Source organism: Muscardinus avellanarius, assembly GCF_963383645.1.
Source record: "Muscardinus avellanarius genome assembly, chromosome: 4".
Classification (NCBI taxonomy): domain Eukaryota; kingdom Metazoa; phylum Chordata; class Mammalia; order Rodentia; family Gliridae; genus Muscardinus; species Muscardinus avellanarius.
Genome location: NC_137789.1, coordinates 56,766,215 through 56,789,854, shown reverse-complemented (window position 1 = coordinate 56,789,854; position 23,640 = coordinate 56,766,215). Strand labels below are relative to the sequence as shown.

Sequence of the window (23,640 nt, the reverse complement as noted above, 5' to 3'; positions counted from 1 at the left end):
TTAAGAGGCAGAAAATTAATATGTAAAGTTTAATTCAGGTCAATGATTATAACTTCTAACAAAAAGATTTACACCAAGAGTTACCTGATAAATACTACTTATGGAATGGAGACAGTTTTTCAACAGAGATCAGCCTTTTGGACAATAAACACTGAGTAAGCCTGAAGGAATATCCCAATGATGTCTGATGAACAACTGACTGGGATGTTTTTCAATCCAAGACAAGGACATCCTTGTTTGTTCTAGCTCAGCTTTTTTGTGTTTGGGCAAGGCACAGTGCTGGGACATCCTCTTCATTAAAATGATATATTCCCTTCCCTTCCTTGCAGGGTTGATGTATTGATACTAGTTAATGTAACTGAAATGCCTACAGTTGCTTGGAGTGATGGGTAGGGCATTATTAATATTATCATTGTTATTAATCAAGGGTAATTGAGGACAGAGAAGAAAGGCGTCAATTATCATTGAGTCGTAAATCATGATTTAAGCTTTAAAAAGGTGGTAGGACCAATGCCTGGAAAATTCACATTTTAGGTTTACAAAGTAATCTCTATTTTAAAAGAAAATATTTTAAATCATGATGGTAAATTTGGGAAAGTGTTTGGGAGAAAAAAATAATGTTTGATATCTACATTTGAAAATAAAGTGAGCAGTCCATGGTGGTACATGCTTGTGATCTCAGTACTTGGGAGGCTAAGACAGAAGGATAATAGGTTCAAGGCCAGCTTCAGCAATTTAGCAAGACTCTCAGCAACTTAGTGAGACCCTGTTTCAAAACAAACAAACAAAAATAAATAAATAAAAATGCAAAGGGCTTGGGGTATTGTTTGGAGGTAGAACATCCGTTGGTTCAGTTCCCATTATCAAAAGCAAAACAAAACAAAACAAATAAACAAACAAGAAAAACAAAGGAAGAAAATCAATTCAATCTCTGTGCAATTACTTCTAAAGTAATCTTTGAGAATCCAAGTGTAGAAATGGACTTTGTAGGTACTGAATTTACAAAGAAGAATTAGATTCAAGGACTGTGGATTTATATGCTACAATTTTGAACTCCTGCTGTTTTGAAAAAAACCAGAAATTTAGAAATCAGAAACCAGAGAAGAATATTCATCTGCTTTATGCCAAATATTTCTTTAACTCAGAGAAATACCTACTTAAGCCAATAATTTAGGGACAAAGCACCACAAAGTAACAACTTAAGTAGAAGAAAGAATTTATATCGAGCCAGGCATGGTGGCACATGCCTGTAATCCTAGTCCTTGGGAGGCTGAGATAAAAGGCCAACCTAGCAAGTTAGTGAGTCGCATAGCAACTTAGTGAGCCCCTGTTAATAAAATAAAAAATAAAATGGACTAACAATACCGGATTCAGTTCTCAGTACCAAAAAATTTTTATTTGGGGGAAAACATATAAAAAAGGAAATTTATCATATTATGCTTTTATGGGTGGAACAGTTACTAAGATATCTGAAGAGAAACATGGGGTAAACAAAAACCCTAGAGTCAATTTCAGGAAAGAGACCCACACTCAAAATAGGTTCCTCAGCACTTGAAGGTGTAGTGTATTCAAAGGTGATATTCAAGTAGTGAACAAGTTACTAGAGCTTGCTTCCCTGGTTCTAGGTGTGTATCCACTCTCGGAAAGGCAAGAAACACCCATGATTTGCACCTAGGCCAGAAGAATGGTGTGACAAAGGTCTCCTGTGTGTGTAACCATTCCTGTGGTTCTGATTTTGCTGCCATTAACTAATTCAGAAATCCACATGATGGGTGGTCCATTTGAAAACTCAGTTGAGCCAGGCGTGGCGGTGCACGCTTGTAATCCCCACACTTAGGAGGCTGAGACAGGAGGATTGCACAGGTTCGAAGCCAGCCTCAGCTACTTAGTGAGGCTCTCAGCAACTTAGTGAGACCCTGTTTCCAAATAAAATATAAAATAGGTCTGGGAATATAGTCCCGAGGTAGAAAGGCCCGGGTTTCACCCCCAGTACCCCCCCCACACACACACACAAAGAAAACTCAGCTGGCCCATGTAACAGAAGGAAAGTCAGATTTCCAGCTTCTGTAAAATTCCTCTTTCATCTTCCTTGCATCTTTCACTCTCGAATTTGATATTTATACTGCTCTATCCATTATGATACTACCTGGAAGATGGAGCCAGAAACAAGGAGAGTAGAGAAGAAAAGTGGAAGAAACTGAGGGTTGCCTTAATTCTAAAAGTTTTGTTATGTGAGTTCATGAATTCCATTATTATTTAACAACTCTGTGTCTGAGTTTTTGTTACTTGCAGATTAAGCCTCATAATTTATAGGCCTTTGTTGATAGCTCCACCAAATGGTTCATCTGGACGTCACGGCAACCGATTAAATGCATCATGCGCTGCTGGTTTTGTTCACAGCACCTCTCAGTCTTCTCAGATCCAACTTTAACATCTCCTTTGAGAAACCGGTCCAGAGCTGGCCTATCCCTATTATATACTACAATTATACCTTTAGCAAATGTGTATTAGGGAATATATCTTAGAGTCACAACTGGTCATCCCTCTGCTCTCTCAAAAGCTATTCTCTGAGTACATCAAGAAAGAACACTATTTCTTATTCACCTGTGTATCCCTGAGATAGTTCCTGGAATATCTAATTGCTCGATAAATGTTTTATCATGAAAGAAATAAAGCAGTGTTTATTTCTTTTTAACTAGCAGTTCTCCTGATGAGTGTTTTTTATTTCTCTAGCAGTGACTAAAGACAGGGTTTACTGCATTATCCTCTCTTGACCTGTTTCTCTGACAAGTCCTTTATTTTGGTCATTGATGGCAGAGAGATTCTCTGACTCTCTTCATCTTTTTTGGTGTCTCATCATTACCATATGTGTCTTCCCTTCTCAACTAGAGAGTTTTCTGCTTATCCATTGATACCTCTTCAATATCACATTTTTACTGTTTTCATTATTCAATTCCAATTTTCTGTTTTTATAAAGGTAGTGGTTAATATTCACAATAATTTTTCAAAATGTATCTCGAGATATAAAAGGTGATTCAGTATTATAAATTTTTATTTTTGAGATGTATAATATTATTTAATATAGAAAATAATTACTTTGAAATTGGATTTTGTTAGTAACTGGTTGAATGTAAGATTTTGAGTTGAAATCTTCAGTCTTCCATGGGCTGGTGGTTTTTTTTGTTTGTTTTTTTTTTTTTTTTTTTTTTTGGTGAGCCTGGGGGTGGAACCCACAGGCTTTCTATCTCTGGGCTATACTTCCAGATCTATTTTATATGTTATTTGGAAACAGGGTCTCACCAAGTTGCTGAGAGCCTCACTAAGTAGCTGAGGCTGGCTTTGAACATGTGTGATCCTCCTGTCTCAGCCTCCCAAGCTCGGGGATTACAAGGGTGTGCCACCATGCCCGGCTGGGCTGGTATTTTTTACACTTGAAAACTTGGTGTTATTTTTCAGAAACTATTTGCTTAATATGTATGATATGCATTTTGGAAAATCACTCTTTTATAAATTTTTATACATTTGAAGGCTTTGAAGATAATTCTTAATTAGGTTCTAATTTCTGCATCATTCTACTTATAATATAAATTTTACTTAAAATAATTATGCAAAATTAATACTTAAATATAATTTTAATATGAAAATGCCTAGTTTATTTCTTCTACTTTATAAAGTAAGTCCATCTCACATATATTGTTTGCTGTTTAAAATGTATATAAAATAGCAACTTCTCTCTAGGAATATAAGTATAAAAATATATTAATTTATAGGCTGGGCATGGTGGTACACGCTTGTAATCCCAGCATTTGGAAGGCTAAGACACTATGATCCCAGTTCTTAGACAGCCTCAGCTACTTGGTGAGGCCCTTTGCAACTCAGTGAAACTCTGTTTCAAAATAAAGAATAAAATATAGGACTAGGGGTATAGCTCAGAGGTAGAATGCTCCTGGGTTCCATCCACAGTACCACAAAAAATATTAATCTATAAGGGTGTTTTGAATGAACGCATTTCTTAGTAATTTATACTTCCTATTGTTCTATACCTCCCCCTATTATACATTTGTTTTTGTTTTGTTGGTATTTATGTTTTTTATTTACCTTCAATTTGGAAATCGTTTCAAAGTTACAAAAAATTTGAAGATACTCTCACTCTTTTTGCTTTTGCTCAGTTTTTTTTTCTTTTTCTTTTTTTTTTTTTTTTTTTTTTGGTGGTACTGGGGTTCCTGGAAGCCCTTCTGCCTCGGGCTACACTCCCAGACCTATTTTTTATTTTTGGAAACAGGGTCTCTTAAGCCAGCTTCGAACCTGCGCGATCCGAACCTGCACGATCCGAACCTGTGCGATCCTCCTGTCTCCACCTCCCAAGCGTGGGGATTACAAGCATGCGCCACCACGCTAGGCTTGCTCAGTTCTTAATTGTCAATATTCTAGTGCATTTACCCCAACGCCTTGTCTCTGTCTCTTCCTCTTTGTCTCTCTGTCTCAGTCTCTTGTCTCCGTATATGTATAACATTCTTTCTGAGAGCCATTTTCACTGAAAAATTGGGAATAAGTTTAGAAAGTTACTCCACTCATCTCCAAATAAGAATATTTCCTATATTTCCATGATATATTCATAAAAATCAGGAAACTAACATCAGTAACAATATTACCATCTAAGCCATACACTACTCCAACCTTACTAATAGTCTAACATTTTTCCTAGTCCTACCCCAAACCTCCAACTTTCTCTTCTCATTCCTCTGTGACCCAGGATCCTGTCCATAGAACATGTGATCAGTGCATTGATGGAAAACTGATCTTTAGCCTTGTTCTTTCAGTACTTGAGACATTGGGAGAAAATAAGTATTCTTAGCAATAGGCTGGGTCACTAGCTCAAAATATATGGGTAGTTTTCATTTAAAAGCTAAATCAGCAATGCTTTAGATTTGAAAGAAGTATTTCTAGCCCAGACATTAGAGTTCAATGGTGGTAGCCCATTACTTCACCTGGTCTTCAGTGGCTCTGAAAAGGGAGGGACAGACTCTTTAGTCACTCATATGTGCTACAAGACACAGATGGACTCTGCCTGCACTGTCCTCCTGCTTTGGCCTCTCCTTCCAGAGTAATATTTCCTCTGTATTTCTGCATGTGTGCTGGTAGAAGCAATGCCAAACAATAAAAAATGATGCCTACTGCAAAAGAATCCCAGGCAATATTCATGAGGGAACAGTTACTGACCTTAGTTTGAGATGAAAATATAGGAACATGAAATTGACTTATCTATCAAATTAACATTGGGCCCCATCTTGTTACTCTATGATTCACATCAACTAAAAAATAAGAATGAAACTTGAAGAGTACATTTTCAAAAATATTAAGTTTACAAATTCACACACATAAAATTGGCACCTAGTCTGACTTTATAAAGGATTAGCACAGCAGCACCATTAAGGGATGAGGCAGGCTCAAGATTAAGGGAATGGGAAAGAATGAATTTATGAAGGAGCATAAGGCAAAACAAGGGCAAGGAAGGACATGCAAATTGGTATAAGTGGAGCAATGAGTGTGAAGAGAGCAGGCTAAAGCTACAAACGGGTGAGTTGGGTTGAAACAAGCAGAGGGCGTCTTACATACCATGCTAACAGGACTGAATCTTCTCTGGAAACAATGGGAGCTACTAAGAGGTTTTAAGTAAAGTTCCCAATCAGATTTTTATCATGTAAATGTCATTCATGAAGTCTTCAGGGCTTGGATAAAAGGGAAGATGAGAAAAACAAAGAGGGTAACTTGTTACGGGGTCCCTAACAAGTATTGATTTTGTAAATGAATATAAAAGATAAATTGCTGTGGTATTTTAGTAAAATTGAGATACTCAAATGTATTAAAAGTGTTAAAAGTTTATAGAGTCAACTTGAGTTTTTATAAAGTAAATATTGTGGCTTGAGTAAAGAGTGTTCAAGGTTGAGTTGGGTTTTTTTGTGGTATTGGGGTTCCTGGAAACCTTTCTACCTCTGGGCTACACTCCCAGACACCTATTATATACTGTAAAACTGGGTAATATTACTGCCTTCTTTCCCTGGGGTTTGGTCATTTTTGTCTTTGTTTAGCTTCATTTTTTTTTATTGCTCTCTACTGTCTCTGTGCAAAGGATCAGCCTGAGGAGTAAACATAAGGCATCCACAGGTCTTTTCTGGGTCCTCCCTGAGTATGTACAATGACTATCAAAATTTCCATGTATGTGATGAATACCTTTAATGGTCGGCTCCCAACCCAAAAAACAAAATAGAAAATAATTTTGAAAGAAGTTAGTGTGTGTGTGTGTGTGTGTGTGTGTGTGTGTGTGAGAGAGAGAGAGAGAGAGAGAGAGAGAGAGAGAGAGAGAGAGAGAGAGAGAAAGAAACAATGGCTGCTGGTCTCTGTGAATGCACCTCTGTGTTCATATGCAGCAATCATCAATCAAAACAGATCTACATATTTGGAAAGCAGGATTCTTATTGCTCTTCCTGATTCTTTCTAGCTGTTTGAGAAACATGTTCATGACTATCTGCAATGGGGTTGGGAAGGGAGTGGGTATCTGCCTCTGTGTGGGAGTTGAAATTGAAAACTTTAACCTTAATTTATCATCCAAGATTTTTCCAAATATTTCAAGAATTCAGTCGACCCTAGAGTTTCAAAATAGTTATATGAGATTCTGCCAGTATAGTTGTGTAGGTGAGGAAACATATTCTCACTGCTTCCTACTCCCCCATCTTCCTAGAAACCTCAGAAAATCATCTCATCACACTGTATGAAGCAAGTCACCACTTGGACATTAATGATTTCCAGATTTCTATTCCAGCCAGGATGGCTCCCTTGAATTTCAGATTCCTATATGTATTCTCTACTTAGTTTTATGGTCTTAAATCTGGGCCACAGTCATCTCATTTATAAGTAGAAATTCTAATTCCTCATCAGTATTTATAACAAATGTCATAAATTATGCAAAGTGTCTAATACAGTCTTTAATGCATAATAAATATTGGTTTACCAAGAATCATCCTAATCAATCTCTAAAAGTTTCCCATCTTTTTTTTCTTTTTTTGAAACAGGGTCTCACTAAGTTGCAGAGGGCCTCACTAAGTAGCTGAGACTGTCCACGAACCGTGATCCTCCCGAATGCTGGGATTACAAGCGTGCACCACCATGCCTGGCAAAGTTTCCCTTCTTCACTGAGCCCAAATTGAAATAATTACTCTCTGTTTTTGCAAAGACAGCAAATTTTTATGGTCAGGAACCTTATGACCACAAGGCTTACTTCTTTGGCCTCTCCAAGTCATGGTGTTACACACAGGACTAGATACTCAGAAAAGTATATATTTTATTTATTTTTACTTTTATTAACCTGTATTAATTATACATATCAATTGGGGTCAGTGTGATATTTCAACACATGCATATAGTGTCAGTTGACTAAATACAGCCTCCCTTTCTCCACACACCCCAACCTCTACTAGCCACTATTTTGTCTTCAACTTTCACATTTGAGACAGAATGTGTGATACTCGCCTTTTAGTATCTGACTTATTTCACCTAATATGATATCATCTTATAGTATACACTCTAACTGAATTTTGTCTTAATATAAATGTAATTATCTGATTTTAAAAATTTGTGCTATATACATGAAACCCTAATAATCTGTAGAGGTGCTTCATAGCTCACACAAAAGGCAGGTGAACCATACACACACATGTGCTCATGCATGCAGACTCTACTTGGGGAACAGTGTGAATTTTTTGTGTTTTATTTATTGGAATTTCATGGATTTTATATGAATAAAAAGATATGCTTTTAAGAAAAAAATAAATATTGGGGAACTACTACAATAATATTTGGATCTTTACTCCTGAACAAGACTGTCACCACTTTTCTGAAACAAATATTATAACATTATTTTCAATGAATTCTGGGAAGGTTTCGAGATAGACTGCAGCTATGGTTTGATGTGGTTTTGCCCCAAAAGGTTTATGTACAGAAGAAGCTTGGTCCTGGTGGTGTTAAGGTGGTAGAAACTTTAAGAGGTTCAGCCTACTATGAGATGACTAATTTAGTAGGGGACACAGAAGTCAGAAGGTATTAAGGGTCCATAGATAGATCTCACAAGAATGGGTTAAAATAGGTGAGTAAAACTGACCCTCACTACTCTTTGGTTTCCTGTCTCTCTACGTAATCTCTCCTTCTCATAGGCACTTTCCCACCATGATGCCATCTACCCTGAAGCCCTCACCAGAGGCTGAATCAATGGGGCCGCCCAATGTTGGACTTTCAGCCTCCAAAACTGTGAGTTAAATAAATTCCTCTCTCTTTCTTTCTTTCTTTCTTTCTTTCTTTCTTTCTTTCTTCCTTCCTTCCTTCCTTCCTTCCTTCCTTCCTTTTTTCTTTCTTTCTTTTTTTCTCCTTTCTTCCTTTCTTCCCCCCCTCTCTCCTTCTCCCCCTCTTCTTGTCTTTTTTCTTTCTTACTAGGAATTGAATCCAGAGTCATTCTACCTCTAGGCTCATCCTCAGCCCATTTTTATTCTTTATTTTGAAACAGGTTATCTGCTACAGCTTCTCATGCAGATCTTGAGAAAGCTCGATCAGGGGACCCGCAAAGGCGTAGATCCCCCATGAAGTACGTCTAGCATTCCCTTCTTCAAAAAATTATTTTATGATTATTTGGATCAATCTGTATAATTGGAATTTTATGTATAAGCATTATAACTAAAACTGATGGGCAGCGGCTTATGAGAGACTCAGGCAGCAAAGATTTTTTCCCCCAAGGATAAAGTTTGGGCCAAAGATAAGTTCAAACTGACCTCAGTATAGACCAATATATAAGATTAAGTTCAAGTTGGCCTTGCGAAGTGAGACAAAGCATACTTTCTATGATTATTTAAATGTCTGACACCCTGCCCTGAAGTCTGTAAAAAACTTTTCCTATCCTTGAAGTTCCTGCTTTCATGGCTATGCCTCGCTTTTTCGACCAAAAAAGAAAGTATAAAAATTGTAACAAATCCTGAATAAGGTTGGAGAAGCTTGTAGCTGGTCTCGTGTGACAGCGTCTTCTCTCACTTGATCTCGACTCTCCTCTCACCAACACACGAAACTCGACTCTTGCTAGGGCTGGACCCCCAGCAGTTATCGCTGAGTTGCTGAAGTTGACTTCAAACCTGTGATCTTCCTGTTTCAGGCTCCAAAGTACTGAGATTACAGGCTCTTTTCTTTCTAATACCAGCTTCGGGTATTTTGTTAGAGAAAAATGATGAAGATACATAGTTAACCAATACTTTTTTTTTTAAGATTTAAAGAAGTTTATTAAAAAGATAGAAATACAGAAGATAGTTACAGCATATGGGCCCGACTTTTTATACCCATGATCTCCATCTTATTTATGTAATTCTGACATAGTGAATGTCCCTGTAAGGTACCTCCCTTTACCCTGTAAGGTACCTCCCCCAGCAAGGTGTGGCAAGGTGTCTCCTTTCCTGAGCTAAGGATAAGTATACATAGCTCGAACACTTGCTGAATTCACCCCCCCCCCACCAATACTTTTTTAGACTAAAAATTATAGAGATTTTTTTCTACAATATGCATTTATGTAATATTCTCTCATGAGGTTCTAGGGCAGGGCAAAAGTGACACATAACCACTTGGACCACCTGGTGGTAGACTTTGACTATATTTAAAACTACCTAAGTTCTCTAAGATATAGTTTCTTAATCATAGATATGCTAAAGAGGGACTTGATATTTAATCATGATATGTATTTATTATCTCCTATCTGGGAAAACAGAAAAAGTTTATGAGTATTCATTTTTTTACCTGCCATTAATTATGAAAGATCTCATTAATTATACCAAAAACAAAGCAATAATTCAAAAATAAATTTCTATTTTCCTTAATTATCAGTGTGAAATTATCCAACACAATAAGTATAACATCTTCCAAATCTAAAAAGGTTTTATTTATCCAACATGACCATATTCAATAAAATCCAGCTTAGGGGGAAATTAGTTGTTTGCTTATTAGTGGAAAATAATATTTTTTTTGAAAAATTCATCCAACAGAATGTAGTAGAGTTTGATGCAAACTTCAGTTCAGGCATGTATCCCTGGCTTATGCTCGCTCATAGACTCTGGTAGAAGTGACGCCTTTCATGACACATTCCTAGACACACGTGCAAAAGAAAAAAAAGTTGGTTAATAACTAGGACTACATCATGGGTTTATTGCTGTACTTCTCAGTGTTGGAAAGGAAGCAATATTCATTCAGAGGACATTAGTTGTGGTGGGTACACTGCTGGAGATAGATTAATTATGGTGGGGACACTACATTGAGAAAAGACAGGGAATGCTTTCTGGAAGATAACCTGCCTGGGCTGAGCTTGAAAGCATGAAGAAAGTGTGGTATAGAGTATGTGCTTAGCAAGCACTAGACCGCAGGTTCAATCTCCAGAACCAAAAAAGAAACAATCAAAAGCATGAAGGGCAGCTGTCAGAGTGGAAACATAATCCCAATACACTATATAAAAAGATATTTATATATCTATTTAAACATATATATATGTTATATATATGTTTAAAAATTATAAAAATTATAAAAAACAATAGCATGCATGAATCTCACTATCATGTACAATTATAATGCCCCAATAAAAATTATAAATGATATATACATTATATATATATGCTATATATATATATATGATATATATTTCATTAAGAGGAACAATGACCATGAAATGACCTAGTGGTAGGATTCAGAGTTACGTAAGTAGAAGATACTCACCACCACCAGTTTATCATCCTCTCGTTTTCTCTTTATGGTGGTTGATTTTCCATCCCACTTCTGCACCTGAACCAGAGCACCTCCATCTAGGGTTATGATACTCTGCAAGCACAACAAGAAGTTATTATAGTTTGTATACAAAGGCAGAAAATAAAATTTCAAACACAGTGCCCGGTTTCAAGAAATGCTTTGAGATCATTAGTAATTTTAAATGACAAAAATATATTGCAGCAGGCAAAAAAAAAGAATTTCAAAAACAACAACGTGCATGATTCTCACTATCATGTACAATTATATTGCCCCAATAAAAATTATAAACAATAGCATAGAACATATAATGTATGTATATGTATACTAGGATATAAAAGTTGTGCTTGAAAAAATACTGTGAGAAAATAGAGATCATAAATTTACATTGAGATAGTATATTATAGATTTTTATTCCATTCTTTTATAAACCTTTCCTCACATGTTTTATTTTTTAGTTTCAAATGTTATATGTATTATATGATACAAAAATTATGTCATTTTTTAAAATATAAGGCCAACTTAATAAAAGGGGGAAAATTCACCAGCTGCATATTAAAGGCAACATGGTTTAGATGTAGGCGTTCAGCAGTCTTTGGCCTATGACAGACTAGATTTTCCTCTAGTTAGTATAACATTGTTCTATTACAAACAGTACAACCAGGTGTTTGCTCTGTGCCAAACCTTTATTCCTCACCTTGACTTTCCTGTCATCTGCAGTGACTTCTTCAAATTCCTGGCCCAGTTTGAAGGAAATTTCAGTATTTTTAAAGGTACTTTCTGATCTGATAGTGATCACATCTCCATTCACACTGATGATCATGTTGGGTTTGGCCATGCCGGCCACTTTCCTGGTGGCAAAGCCCACTCCTGTAGTTAGGAAAAGAAAAAACTGTCAGGTTTGCATTTTCTCTCACATTTTTACCAAATCAGAGAATGCTGGTGTGTGTGTGAGAAAGAACAGACACCAGAGAGCCTCTCATGGCCTCAAGTAAACAGTTCCTGCAGATATATGCACTAGACTAACACTTGAAGGACTCTGAGGTGCAGCGGCTCCACACGGGCTTATTCTTTAAACTTCCTCTTCTCTATTTCTGGCTATTGCTCCTCAACACACCCAGTCCTAATTCTCAGTAAGAATATGTACAGAGATTCGGTCTTCTCCGCCAACAGTTTTCTGTATTTGTGAAATACTTGAGGCATGCTGACCGTGTCATTCTTTCTTAGATATTAAAATTTATATTTAAAAATCCACAGTCAGAGACAGAGTTTTCAAAAGGATGGTTTGAAATAATGTAGAATCATTTAGATAAAAAGTCATCTATTTTGAGTGCACAAAAATCAAAATTCATAGCATTTTCTACAAAGTTTTGTTTTGGGGGGACTTCTTTCCTAAATTACCCTACCATAAAATAAAGATTTCACTTAAAATTTTAAAAGGAAAAATGTTTCTACGTTCATATCATTTTTTAATGGTAATATCACTTTGAATATTTTTATAGGAAATATTAAAGAAGGTCTAGATATCAATGGTGAAGCTTCAAATGTTAAAAAAAAAAAAATCACTGTTTCTGGGGCCAAGGATGTAGCTCGATGGTGGACTGCTTATTTGCTAGGCCTGAAGGAAAAAGGAAAGAAGGAAAAGAAAAGGAAAGGAAGGAAATAATAGAAAAGGAAAGGAACCATTATTTCTTAGTTTGGACTTTTTGGAAACCAATACTTTGATTCTGCTACCTAGGTTATGAATGCTTGCTTTTTTTTAAAAAAATGTATTTTTTTGTATAAAGTGTGGTATGAGCAATTTGCAACCTAGTATGAGGAGTAGTATCTTGCCATAACCGCACGTTATACAGGATTTATGACAGCCATAGTTGTGTTGAATTTTTTGACACATTTACATAAATCTAGGCTTCTTTGACTAAAGGTGACCAAAGGTTAGAAATAAGGAGGAACTAGAGAGAGATGATGCAAAATAAGTAATGCTGAGTCTCTGATTTAACTCGCTGTCCAAAAAGTGGCCCCAAGTGGAAAGATGATCTATTGCCTCATCAAGTCCCAGCTGTTACAACATACAACATTAAGTATCTGTACTTAATCAGCACAGTGAACGGACAAAATATGGAATGAGATTCCAGATGGCTGACCTTGGGGAAAATCATCTCCTCCACCAGCCTAATTCTGTCTTTCTTCAACTGCTGCAGGCAAAATCTGCCCACTCGTTCTCAATTAGAGCAGCCAATTTCATACAGGAATCTCTTAATGACTTTAACTATCAGTCTTATAGTGTAAACAGCGTTGTAAGAATTTAAATATAAATATTGAAAGTGTAAAATGTTTTAAAAATCAATAGTTAAGCGGCCCCAAATCCTGGCACTTCAATATTAGTGCATATTAATTAGTATATTAAATAGAAACTAATTGATATTTTATGAAGTTAGGTCTTTCTCATGCTGAATTTCCTGATTTCCCCCTCTTCTATACAAAAGAAAAAAAAGTAGTTAGTTGTGGACAAGCAAAAAATATGTACTGTATAAATGGTGGGAAAAGTAAGTCTTTTGATATTTAGAGGCTTTAAGTCCTAAAGCCTAAGAAAGATACTGTGCAAATTTTCTCTCCAGTTTGCTAGCCCTGCTTGCTTTATAGTGTATGATGGTTGGGACAGAAAGGGCTTTCAAAGTAGAAGTAACTTGTCAAGTTACCTCCCTAATTTACCTCTTTTGATTTACTGCTGTAATTAATCTAGTGAACATTCATACAATGAATACACTGGCAACATTAACAGTCTAAAAAACGGAAAATCTTTGTTATCAAAAAGGAGGTAGGCTTATATGTTACTCAATAATTTTAAGATATTCCATGTTATTTCTAGTCAAAATATTCAAACCCCTTAAGAAACATATTTTTAAAACAAAACAAACACATTAATGAATTGACACTGAGACAAGAAAATCATTTAACATATATTTACTTAAAGAAAATTTTTATGAGAAATACAGTGACTTCAGTTTCAAATGGAAATTACTACATGCTATGAAATAAATCTGCTTTTATTTCCAAGTCATTGCATATTTTATATAGAAAGGGAAATGGAGGTAAAACAGGCAAAGATTCCAGTAATTTAAAGATGCCCAAATTTTACAATTACAGTAAAATCTTATTCTATAGTGCATAAAAATTTCATTTAGACCCTGTTCACATTAGTGCACCTTTAGGAGGCATTAGCTGTAGCTTTGATTCTGAATGCTTCTAAAATAGACTCCCACTTGCTGCTCATACAGCCTCTGCATAGAAAATATAATTTTTATTTCTGACCAGTAATTCCAGGGGGAAGCCCCAGCTAAATGTCCCTTACCACCAGAGAAAAAGTCACAGATCCAGTCATCTCACATTTCCTTACCCACTTCTTTCATGTAGTCATCAAAGTTTTCACTGGAGACAAGTTTCCAGGTACCTACAAAAGCATCACACATCTTGTGAGCGCTCAAGATTGTTCTTCCAAGTGAGAAAGAGGACGCAGGTGTCAGGAAGGTGCCGTGGCCCTCTCCAGTCCAGTCTTTTAAAGATGCCCAGAACATGTGATCTGAAGAGTAACCAATTGGAAAGGATAGCAGATCATTTCCTTCATTACTAGCCTCTGTATTTTTTCCTCTGAGTCATGTTTTTAATAGAAATTTCTCAACTTTGGTTCCCCCTGGCAAATGGTCACTGGACTTAGAGTACAAATTATTTTTAACCACAATCAGAATATTTTAAATGTTTCTGCTTCGACTGTGTAATGCTCAGTACATTGAACTTCCCCCTGTTATTTCCATACATAATTATCCCATTGTGGAGTGAAACAATTATCTTGGTATGAACTTTAGCCCTCTTTTCTTGAGTTTCTATCTTATTAATACTGCAGTCTGTGCTTTTTTGAATTGAGGAGTGTAACAACTATCTTCGAGATTCTTAAATAATTGCAAACACTTTTTGACTCTGTACTGTCTCAGGAATTATCTGTCAATTAAAACAAAATATAAAATGCCTCAGATTTCTAATTTCAAATGTTTTATATTAATAGAAAAAAAGGTGCATTCAGTTCATCCACTAGGAATCTACTGTAGACTTAAATTATAATATGATTTAACTTCATTATTTCTATCTCCTAAATGACAACATGGTATTGATTCCTATGAAACCCTAAAAATGAATTCCAAATCTAAAATATACACCTCATTCAGTTCATGAACTATGCTAATAAGTTCTAAACTTTTCCAGATCTATATGGCATTGCTTTACTTGAAAAATCAGAAACGATATGGTCACAGGCTATCAAAACCCATTTTCTTTTTTTTCATAGTGACTAATTGACTTATCTGTGAGATTACTTTCCTAAAGTAATCATGGTTTTCCCACTCCCCACCCCATACCAGAATGCTGGGAGATGGTCTCATGCACAAAAAACTCCCTTGAACAGATCTGGATTTTAGGATGTTGTGAAATGATGAATCTGTGCTGTCTACTCCACTGAGCAGTGCCTGCTGAGCACATGACTGACTCGCAACCCCAAGTCAGTATCCCAAGGGCTTCTCAAAAATGTTTGAGACAAAGAATTCTGTAAACAACAAGTTTTTCTGTAGAAAATTAAGTGGCTAAAAAACCTCATAAAGTTGGACCACAACTGTGGATTGCTGCATATTAATGGCATGGTAATAATGTTCATCCATTATGGGTGTTTGCATAGATGCATGGACAGTGGTGCAATACAGTCCGTGATAGCCTTGCAACTAAGAGATTCATCTGTTGAAAAAGGTCTTTCATATGGAAAGTAAATAAACATGACTAATCCTAATAGAGGAATAATTTTGATAATATTCTAAGTGTGAAATAGTTTTCATTTTAGAATGTATGTTGTTTCCTAATTTTTAGTAGCAAATTGCTTCAGATAGATTTACAAATGATTATCATGTATGAATGTATGCTAATGTTTGTGTAGCTACAATTAATTAATTTATTTATTAATTTATTTATTTTGTGGTACTGGGAGTGGAACTCAGGGGCTTTTCTTCCCACCTCTGGGCTATACTCCCAGACCTATTTTTTTTAATTTTATTTGGAAACAGGGTCTCACGAAGTTGCTGAGAGCCTCACTAAGTAGCTGAGGTTGGCTTCGAACCTGTGTGATCCTCCAGTCTCAGCCTCCCAAGTGCTGGAATTAAAAGCATGTGCCACAACGCTTGGCATGTAGCTACAACTTTAACACATTATCTTAGAGATGAACTATTTAGTACATATGTCTCTAGTCACATGTGGCTGTTAAGAATACTTGCCGTGTGGCTGGTGTGACTGTGAAACTGAATTTTTAATTTTACTTAATTTTAATAAAATTAAGTAAAATAGAAAAATTATAAAAAATAAATTATAAAAATAGAAAAAAATGAAACTCAGTTTGATTATTGAAATACTTTTAGATATGTCTGGAACTGGATATAAAAATCTACTTTTTCAACTGTAAATTTCATGAAATTTAAATTTTGATCAAGTATTTCAGACAAACTTTTTTGGGGGTGGGGGGCAGGGCTAGAGATTGAACCTAAGGCTTTAGGCATGCTAGGCAAGCATTCTGCCACTGAGCTATCATTTCAGCCCTTGACCAAGTGTTTAAAAAAATTTAGAGTATGGATTGAAATGTACTGTTATTATAAAACACAACATATTTTTTTTTACACTGGAAATGAACCCCAGAGATATTCTACCTCCAAGCTACACCCCTAGCCTTTTTTTTTTTAATTTTCTTATTTGGAAACAGGGTCTCACTAGTTGATGAGAATCTTGCCAAGTTCCCAAGACTAGCTTTGTACCTGGGATCCTCCTGCCTCTGCCTTCCAAGTACTGAGATTACAAGCATGTGCCACCACACCCAACAACACACCAGATTTTGAAGTCAATACAGAAATATAATATACAACATACAAAATTTCTTATATTGATTATATAGTAGAATTAGAGCAGTTTAGACATTTGGGGTTAAAAGAAATATATTATTAAAATTGGCTTAACCTGTTTCTTACTTTCTTAACATGACTACTAGAATATCTTAGCTACATTTGCTGCTCATACTGTATTTCTCTTGAACAAGGCTGTTTTAGAGTCCTGCAGCAATCCCAAACTTTATTTCCCACACATAAATTAGGCGCTGAGCTAGTCACTGAGTATTCAACAGTGAGCAAGCCACACAAGCCCTGCTCTCTCTCCTCCAGCTAACATTATAGAGAAGATAATACACACACAGGCAAAGAAAGACATGATTGCAGGTAGTGTCCTATAGCAGAAGAAGCAGAGTCATCTAGTTATAACTGCTGTTTGCAAAACTAAACATGTCAGTCCAGGAAGGAAGGCCCATCAAAGGAGGTGGACAACTGACCTACCACCCAAGCGAGGAGAAGACAGCCACAGGGAACCAGGGAAAGAGTGTTCAGGCCTTTGTGGAACAGCAGGACTTCCAGGTTTGATCCCCTTTTGAGAAAATTTCACCCAAATGTGGTCACCGAGAGTGACCATAAACCATGACAAACAAACATACATATGCTGGTGAACAAAGACCAAGGTGCATTAAGGTAAGGACTTTTGTCCGGATTGATCCCATGTTAGATACCAAGTAGTTAAATATCTAATAAAATACATGAAGGAAACCCCAATTAGGTAGTCTAGCTAGTAAGAGTTCATCTGTATGCCTGCAAATGTCTTCATTTCATCTGTGGGTCAGAAGCTTGTTTAGGACATGATCAGTTTTGGAGAAATCATGTAGTTGAGTTTTTCTAGAACTAATACTAGCCTCTTTTAATGATGTCATGTAAACGATAACGATAAATCCTGTCATGGTGGTGCATGCCTGTAATCTCCGTACTTGGGAGACTGAGTCAGGAAGATCGCAGGTTTGAAGACCGCCTCAACAAATAGTGAGACTCTCATCAATCCAGTGAGACTCTGTCTCAAAAATAAAAACAGCTGGGCGTGGTGGCACTCGCTTGTAATGCCCATGCTTGGGAGGCGGAGACAGGAGTATCGCTCAGGTTCAAAGCCAGCCGCGCTGGCTTAAGAGACCCTGTTTCTAAATTCAAAAAAGTATAAAATAGGTCTCGGAGTGTAGCCCAGAGGTAGAAGGGTTTCCAGGAACCTCAGTACCACCTAAATAAATAAATAGAGTTCTTACCTGAAGGGATGTTTTTAGGAGAAGATCAATTTATGTTCCAAGCATATGGCCCATTCTCTGGAATACCAGTATAACTATTATGCACAAAAACTATTAAGTTATACCTCACGTAAGGTATAGAATTCTTTTAAGGCAATAAACTGTCCAGAAATTTAATACAGAGGCCATACCTCATGCTTTGCAGAATAAATAGAAATAGGACCAGCTGCTTAGTTCTTCCAGAAATTACCTTTCTATCCACCCTTCAGACTTAACCTTGCTGACATGGGTAAGATGGAATGCTCTCTCATCAGATTACTACCATCTTGCACCACAGTGTTAATGGACTGCTATGTGAGTGAGGTAGTATAAAATAAAGAGAATCATGCTTTTTTTAAAAAAAGTTCAGTATTATACAGTCTTGAGTACAATGTTCTTTGAAGAATATTCTCTCTCAGCATTAATTAAGATCGTTCAAGGAGCCAGGCGTGATAGCACATGCTTGTATTCCCAGCATTCAGGAGGCTGAAACTGGAGGATCACAGTTCGCAGACAGCCTCAGCTACTTAGTGAGGCCCTCCACAATTTAGTGAGACCCTGTTTCAAAATAAAGAATAAAGCTGGGCGTGATGGCACACACTTGTAATCCCCGCGCTTGGGAGGCGGAGATAGGAGGATCCCGCAGGTTTGAAGCCAGCCTTGCTGGCTTAAGAGACCCTGTTTCCAAATTTAGAAAATATATAAAAATAAGTCTGTGAGTGTAACCCAGAGGTAGAAGGGTTTCCAGGAACCCCAGTACCACGAAAAAAAAAAAAAAAAAAGAATAAAAATAGGGCAGGGGGTGTGGCTTGGAGGTCAAATGCCCCTGGATTCCACCCACAGACCAGAAGAAAAAGAAAAAAAAGATAGTTCAAGTTTAGCCAAAATGTTATTTTTTACCTTTCTTGAAAACTAATAGAAATCATACTTCACACATCTTTTAAACTATATAAAATTTACACTGTCAAATAATTTTCAAAATACCTTTTTTGTAAGCCTGCTATATCTAAGGCACTATGTTGTATGGGGTAAGGAAATACAATAATAAGTAGGGCATTATTTCTGTTTTTTTTTTTATCCAAGTTTCCATTTTACTTACCACTTGGAACCAAAGTAAAATATATAGATATTTTTTGGTCCTGGGTATAGAACCCAGGGGCGTTTTACTTCCAAGCTATACCTCCAGCCCGATTTTTCATTCTTTATTTTGAAACAGGGTCTCATTAAGTTGCAGAGGGCCTCACTAAGTAGCTGAGGCTGGCCATGAACCTGTGATCCTCTGGTCTCAGCCTCTCAAATGCTGGTATTACAAGTGTGCACCTCCAAGCCTGGCTCTCAGATACTTTTCTTAAGTGTTTTACTTTGATAGTTATCTCAAGATGGGTAATTTGTTATTTTTATACAAAAGGCACTTGCTGATCTTCTATGTATATTTTTCAGCATATTTTCATAGCACAGAATGTATGTAAGAGACAAATCCAGCCCATGCTTATTCTCCTCTCATTCTTGACTTTCCTTTTCCATCCTGAACTTTATCCTATCCATGATTTGAGATTCCTGGCACCTTGCTCATTCACTGAGCATTTAGATTAATGAATTAATTAATCAATGACATAGGAATTTTGGCTACATAATCACGTTTCATATTTGTGTATATTTTTTAAGCCAAGAAAGCAACGGATTCCTATCTGAATTTTAGAAACATGAACACTGTGGCCCTAGAAAGAGTGGATTATTAAGGATAGATGAGAATCTGCTCATGAGGCTAGCGTTAAGAGCCGATGAGAGGCTGAGCGAGGGAGACAGCAAGAATAAGTGGAAAAGCAGTGAAAGAAAGTGAGCTTTGACAGAAAGGGTATGGAACGCTCTCTACTTCTGGAGATGTCCAATACTCACAGAAAAGCTACATGGAGACAGTTTGCCTTGGATTATATCCAAATACAGCATAAAAATGCACACACCAAGCCAGGGTGTTTCCTGGGATCCATGGGGCTGCCGGGCAAAAGTGTCATGTACTTTGCTTTGGGGGCGCAGAGCCTGGGGACCTGACCACAGATGCTCGATGCCATTGGGCCAGGCCCTCTCTGGTCTGGACTCCTGGCCTTGCACTTTGCTTTCCTATGGACAGCGTCCATGGAATGCATCCCTCTGACCTTTGCCTGTGTTTATTTCTTTTGGAGGAAATGAGGGTATTTTTTCTGACAATTTTTTAAGCCAGAAGAGGAAACATACCCTGTCTGGATAATCAGGATGTGGACACAAAGCTGAAAGGAGAGAGGGTTTTCAGCTCAGGTATGTAGTAGGTTATGTAAGGGTTCATCTCCTTTTATTTGAAAGAAAATTTCTTCATGAAAACTTTACTATTGTCTATGTTTGGGTGATTTAATTCGAGTTTTAAGATGAAACCTTAACAGGAAAATTAGGCGTGTTTTATTTGACTGTCTTTCTCCATGGAGAGGGAGTGAAACATTTAATATGAGCGTCGTTTTCCATGTCTAGTTCTAGGTTTAAGAGGCAAAGTCAAAGGTAGTCCTGCCTACATTTATGTATCATTCTTTGCACATGCATTCACCGTGACTGGTCATTGACTTTTGACTCTTTGACTTCAAAATGTCGGCAGTTTTGGAAAAAGTGAAGAGGCCATAAGCTATACATCAGTTTAAAGGTGGCGCTAATTATAGGCTGCGCTATGCCTTGAAGCCTGTTGTGTAACTTCTTCGCTTGCCCTCTTACTCATGAAAGAGACTCTTCATACCTAGTGCAGTGAGTGCGAGTAGAAACCAACCAAAGAGTTAGCACAACACTTGCTGAACATAAACTATTACCCACTTTGTCTTTATTTGATAAACTGACTCAAGGCAAATGGGGAAAAAAAAACATCAACTAGGAAAACCAGAAAGGAAAGTACAGACAAACCAGTTGTGATATCAGAAGATGTCACCAAAAAAATGTCCAGAAACAACACACACACACACACACACAGACACACACACACACACACACACACACACAGACACACACACACACACACACACCAAATTCATGTTCATGTAACCTTAAGTGATTCATGTTCTAATTCCTGGCTATGAGCTCTTTGGGAGCAGGGTTGTATGTTGTATCCACCCCGTGTACCTCAGGCTTAGTATTATATATGACTCCTGGTGCTACTGCATAGTTTCTTATTGAATTAGAAGAAAGTCAATCAGATTAATTTAGATCATATTAAGGTATAAGTGGCAGATAGCATCACAATATTACTAGAAGTATTTAAATTATAAAAAAGAAGTTGATTGGTCCCCCCCTGAATTGTTTGTGACACAGTCAACGGACGCCTTTTAGGTGTGGCCCAGAAGAACCAAAGTGATTCCCCTGAAGTTGCAGTCCTGTGCAAATGGCTTCTTGTGTTTTAAGAGCTCTTTCCCATCCACAAAGAATAAGGACACTCTGTTTCTTCTATTCATGACCTTACTTTTGCTAATCTCAGCCTGCTTGTATTTTATACACTTTTTAAAAATGTACATATAAGCCAGCATGGTGGCGCACGCTTGTAATCCCAGCGCTTGGGAGGCTGAGACAGGAGAATCTAACAGGTTCGAAGCCAGCCTCAACTACTGAGTGAGGCTCTCAGCAACTTAATGAGACCCTGTTTCCAAATAAAGTATAAAATAGGTCTGGGAGTGTAGCCCCAAGGTAGAAAAGCCTCTGGATTCCACCCCCAGTACCACACACACAATAAATAAATAAATAAATAAATAAATAAATAAATAAATAAATAAATAAACAAACATATATTGTGTAATTTAAATTACATGACTACGGCCGGGCGTGGTGGCGCACGCTTGTAATCCCCGCTCTTGGGAGGCGGAGACAGGGGGATCGCGCAGGTTCGAAGCCAGCCGCGCTGGTTTAAGAGACCCTGTTTCCAAAAATAAAACAGGTCTGGGAGTGTAGTCCAGAGATAGAAGGGCTTCCAGGAACCCCAGTACCACCAAAATAATAATAATAATAATAATAATAATAATAATAATAACTTACATGACTAGAATTCAATGCAAAGAAGATAATCAGCCATGCATTAAGTGTCTAATAAATGCAAAATCACCATGCTTGATGTTCTGGTATAAAGTGAATAAAACAAGTGGGAGAAGACACAGGAGGATCAGTATGGTATCAGATAATTATAAGAATCACAGAGTGCTATGAGAATAAGATACCTTATGCAGCCACGATCAGGGGGAAAGGGGACTGGCAAAGATTTCCCAAAAGCCTGCCATGCAAAACAAGGCCAAAGGATGCCTTCAAGTGTTGGGCCAAGTTGCCTGCATGAGTTACTATTCTAGTCAGAAGACAACAGCTTGCTCGGATGCCCAGAGGGAGCCCAGAAGCAGCCCGTGGTGGCAGAACCACAACTCATCTCCAGGTTTTCTGAGTCCATTACTCTTTCCGTTAACCTGTGCTCCTTTGTCCAGAAAGCCACAAATATTTAAATTAATAACCAAAGCAGACTTTAATCACTAACTTTGTAAAGGTATAATGTGGAGCTGAACTTAGGGAACATTCCATTTTAATTCTTCTCCAGGGCCATAAGCCTTCTATAATCCCATGTCCAACATTACCATACGTGACTGTTTCTGGCTCTAGACTGTGAACTTCTTGAAGGAGAAGCTGCACATTCATAGTGTTTCTGGCAAACTAAGGGCACAGTTTCTGGACCACAGTAGACAAATAATGCTTGAGATAGAGGGGGAAAAAAGAAGAGGTTAGGGAAGAGAAGGAATAAAAAAGGAAAAGAAGATGCTGTAGGAAAGCAGGAGGAGGGAGATCTAGGATGCACACCTAGGATGGACACCCTCGTACCTGAGGTTGCAGGAAATGTGAACCACATGCTAGACTTTAAAGACCAGATGGCGGCAGATGCCACAATGGGCACTACCTGTGGCTCGGTGCTGATAAAGGGACAGAACAGGAGCCGTTCATCGTGGGACGATTTTGATGACAAGGAGGCACTAAGCATTCTTTCTGGGAGGCACTTTTGCTTTGACACTTCTACCAGTGAACTCTGTTCGAGTAAGAAAGCACAAACGTCAGGCATTTGTGAACTATATTTGCCATCTGGGTGTTAACTTCCCTCTTGACGACAATCCTTTCTCACTGGGTGAAATGTGCATTTCTGTGTTTAGCATGCGGCTTGCCAAGATCCTCCACGTCCAGATATTATTTCCCTGCCTACAAGACTTTCGATGGTGATTCTGTTCTCTAAAGATATTATCATATTTTGTAATTTCTCATTGTGTTACAATTCTTATTCAATGGCCACTAATAGATCTGTGACATTTTGTGGCTGCCTTATAAACTGTGTTTCACAGTAGAAAGATCCATGAGCTCTAGAATTAGATACAGTGGAATATTATTTCCACTGTTCATTAGTGGAATATATAGCAAGGGTATGGAGCACTCTCCTAGACATGTCTAGTAAGATAGCTTCCTTGTCTCCGTTTCTATGATACTCGGCTTTCTCAATTGAGTTTCGGTGACACTCAGCAAAACCGGAAAACAATATATTATGGCTGCTTAAATTAGCAATCTTGAGTGTCAAGTTCTACACGTTGCCTAGC

At 37.3% G+C, this 23,640-nt stretch overlaps 1 protein-coding gene across 1 annotated transcript; it reads right to left on the bottom strand.

Moving 5' to 3' along the window:
* Nucleotides 1–9,361: 9,361 nt before the first annotated feature.
* FABP4 (fatty acid binding protein 4) lies at nucleotides 9,362–14,327 on the bottom strand. Its single transcript, XM_080693839.1, has 4 exons — nucleotides 14,213–14,327; nucleotides 11,513–11,685; nucleotides 10,789–10,890; nucleotides 9,362–10,167 (listed from the first exon to the last, which is right to left on the bottom strand). The coding sequence occupies exons 1-4, from the start codon at nucleotides 14,283–14,285 to the stop codon at nucleotides 10,117–10,119; spliced, it is 399 nt and encodes a 132-aa protein (XP_080549965.1). The 5' UTR covers nucleotides 14,286–14,327; the 3' UTR covers nucleotides 9,362–10,116.
* Nucleotides 14,328–23,640: the final 9,313 nt, after the last annotated feature.

Bases quoted from the DNA above. Each gene is read 5' to 3' on its own strand.
- FABP4 (XM_080693839.1), bottom strand. From the start codon at position 14,285: ATGTGTGATGCTTTTGTAGGTACCTGGAAACTTGTCTCCAGTGAAAAC. The intron at 11,686-14,212 runs GTAAGGAAATGT...TCCTAACTACAG, and splicing joins TGACTACATGAAAGAAGTGG to GAGTGGGCTTTGCCACCAGG. The intron at 10,891-11,512 runs GTGAGGAATAAA...TTGTGCTTGCAG, and splicing joins CAGATGACAGGAAAGTCAAG to AGTATCATAACCCTAGATGG.